The 2,781-nt window shown below is 35.0% G+C and overlaps 1 protein-coding gene across 3 annotated transcripts in view; it reads left to right on the top strand.

The window, feature by feature from the left end:
- The window catches only part of LOC113300419, a 6,432-nt gene that overhangs the window by 1,330 nt on the left and 2,321 nt on the right, over positions 1-2,781 (top strand). Inside the window, exons 2-5 of one of the 3 annotated variants that reach the window (XM_026549656.1) lie at positions 168-190; positions 948-977; positions 2,104-2,211; positions 2,376-2,523. In XM_026549656.1, coding sequence (XP_026405441.1) covers positions 168-190; positions 948-977; positions 2,104-2,211; positions 2,376-2,523 — 309 coding nt within the window. Of the gene's footprint in view, positions 1-160; positions 191-947; positions 978-1,020; positions 2,000-2,103; positions 2,212-2,375; positions 2,524-2,781 lie in introns of those variants that run through there. The other 2 variants (XM_026549654.1, XM_026549658.1) reach the window with 2 other exon arrangements.

Below are 2,781 nucleotides of genomic sequence, written 5' to 3'. Positions count from 1 at the left end.
TTTTTTTTTTTTTTTTTTTTGTGTGTGTGTGTGTGTGTGTGTGTTTATGTTTTGGTTGCTGTACATGCATAAGGGGCCTGGTATTTTTATTGATGCTTTCTATTAGTTCTCGTTTTGATACTGTGTAGTGAAAGCTAAAGATGGAAGAATTTGTTTGCAGGATACAGAAAAAGGCGAACAACATCCTAAGGTATGCAAAACAGGGATTGATTTAAATGATTGGGGAAGTACATGTTGTTTAATTATTAACTGTCAAATTGATTCTGCAAATTTTTGTTTTAGCCATTTAATTGAAGACGTCATACTTGTTTATACTCCTTCCATTGTTGTATCTTGCACGATATATAGTGTTATGTTCTTCTGGTTCCTTTTCAGTTTGCTTTTGATTGGCTGTAACCTTTATATGGTGAATCTAAACAAGGAACAGTCTGTTTGCAGGATGAAACTAATAAACTATCTAAGCTAATGCAAAATGCAGATCCATGCACATATCTGATTCGCATATCCAAAATTCACATGTAATTTCATGAACTCATCCTGGCAATTAGGAACTTCTTGTTCATCATTAATTTAACCTTTCCTGGACGACTGGACTGGATTTTATTAAGAATGTTATAAAAATACGAATACAAGACTGCAACACTTGTGGTTGTATTCTTTTTGTTTTGAAACCGCTGAATCATATAGATATTGGAAGGATGTGGCAGGATATGGGTAAAACGTACTTCCTTTCTAGCTGTCCTCAATATCAGAGACTTGTAGCTTCAAATTAGTTTTGCAAACTTCCCTTTGTGATTTATATTAGCACGACTTATTTTCTTCTTTTTTGTGTGTGTGTTTTTTGGTTGCGGTCCATGCACAAGGCCTGGTAATTTATTGATGCTTTTTATTAGCTCTCTTTTTGATACTGTTTATTGAAAGCTAAAGATGGAAGAATTTGTTTGCAGGATACAGAAAAGGGCCAACCACATCCCAAGGTATGCAAAACGGAGATCCATTTTAATGATTGGGGAAGTAGAGCTGTTGATTAATAGTTAACTTTCAAATTGATTCTGCAAATATTTATTTCGCCTATTAATTGAAGATGTCATACTTGTGTATACTCCTTTCATTGTTGTAGATATGATGTTATGTTCTTTTGGTTCCTTTTCAGTTTGCTCTATAAAGAATGAAGCTAAACATGAAAAATCTGTTTGCAGGATAAAACTAATAAACTATCTAAGCTATGCAAAACGCAGATCCATGCACATGTGTGATTATGAAATCTCTTAGCTGATTCACATATCCAAAATTCACATGTAATTTCAGTAGCTCGTCCTGGCATTTAGGAATTTTCTTGTTCATCATTAATTTAATCCTTCCTAGCCTGGATTTTACTAAGAATCTTATGAAATACGAATACAAGACTGCAACACTTGTGGTTGTATTCTTTTTGTTTGGAAACCGCTGAATCGTACTAAACTTGGAAGGCTGTGGCAATCCATTCAGGATGGTACTTGATACTTCCGCTGTATACGTCATGTATATTCATTCACACAGTCAATGAAGGTAGTTTCTTTAGCAGTTTATCGATTGATTAGATTACCAGTTCATGATGCCTACCATACCAGACTAGTGAAGTCTGGGAGGAATGGCTAACCACTAATGTTAGATTAACTTGACCATTGATATCTGGATACTCGGGATCTTATACTCTCATTGTAATGTTAGTTTTTTATTCTAGAATTATGAAACCTATTCGAGAAATTGTTGCATCATAGTAATGGATCTTATAGTTATAGCTATGACAGTTGTTGTGTTAATATTGGTTCCCGTCATGTAATTCTGAGAAAGTGAATGTGCGATATTTGGATATGGTAGGTTAATTTTCGCCCTGACAGTATAATCTTCATTTTACCTTGGGCTCTTGATCACTTTTATTCGTTCCGGCCAATGGTGACTCGATCAAAACTATAATCAGATCTCACTACGAGACATGTATTATGGAAAATTCGCTCTGGTATTGAACTTATTTTTACTTGTGGCCTTGTAGGCAAACAATTGGATAAAAGCTTGAGGTTACTAATTTTATTTTGTATTCTTTTCTTGAAACCTTGAATCCAGACTGTCATCAGATTCGCAACTCGTCAAAAGCGTGCAGCTCGTAGAGATGCTAAGAGAGCTTTGAAAAATCTTATTTTCACGAGGGGGTCTCCAAATCAACCATTTGAGGTAGATCTTTCCTTAATCTCTTTAGTATGCTTTATTCGCGAGTATTCAAGCACCAGATTAGTCTGTTACAGTTGATAGTCTTGGGTAGAAGTGTTGACTGTAAGCAGCAGTATCTGTTTCAGTAAACCTATCATTTTCATTAAATCTGGTTTTTACTTTCGTAGGATGACCGTCCAATAAAGAGCAGCTGTAAAGTGAGCAACGAAAACTTAAAACAGGACAGCGATTCTGATTGTTCGAGTAAGAAGCCTGGATCAAAGAAGACTCGTCGGTCACGAAATGCCGGAAAAAAACATTCCTTTGGAAACAATCGTGAGATCCCTTACACCATACCTTTAAACTTCGCATGATTGAGTAATGTTCCCAATATTATATATTTGTGATGGTGGTTTCTGAGATGGGATGATACCTAATATACTGTTTTAAAACCAAGCAAACGTTTTATATTTTATTATGTGGTACTCTATTAAGCTGCCTTTGAAATAGCAAATAAAAAGTAACACCTAACTAGATCGATCCATAGTTCTTCATCAATACAGCATTGCATCTGAAATTGTATATCATCTTCTT

This window comes from Papaver somniferum, chromosome 1 (genome assembly GCF_003573695.1).
Source record: "Papaver somniferum cultivar HN1 chromosome 1, ASM357369v1, whole genome shotgun sequence".
Lineage (NCBI taxonomy): Eukaryota > Viridiplantae > Streptophyta > Magnoliopsida > Ranunculales > Papaveraceae > Papaver > Papaver somniferum.
Note: the sequence above shows the minus strand (reverse complement) of the source record. Positions and strands in the feature narration are given on the sequence as shown.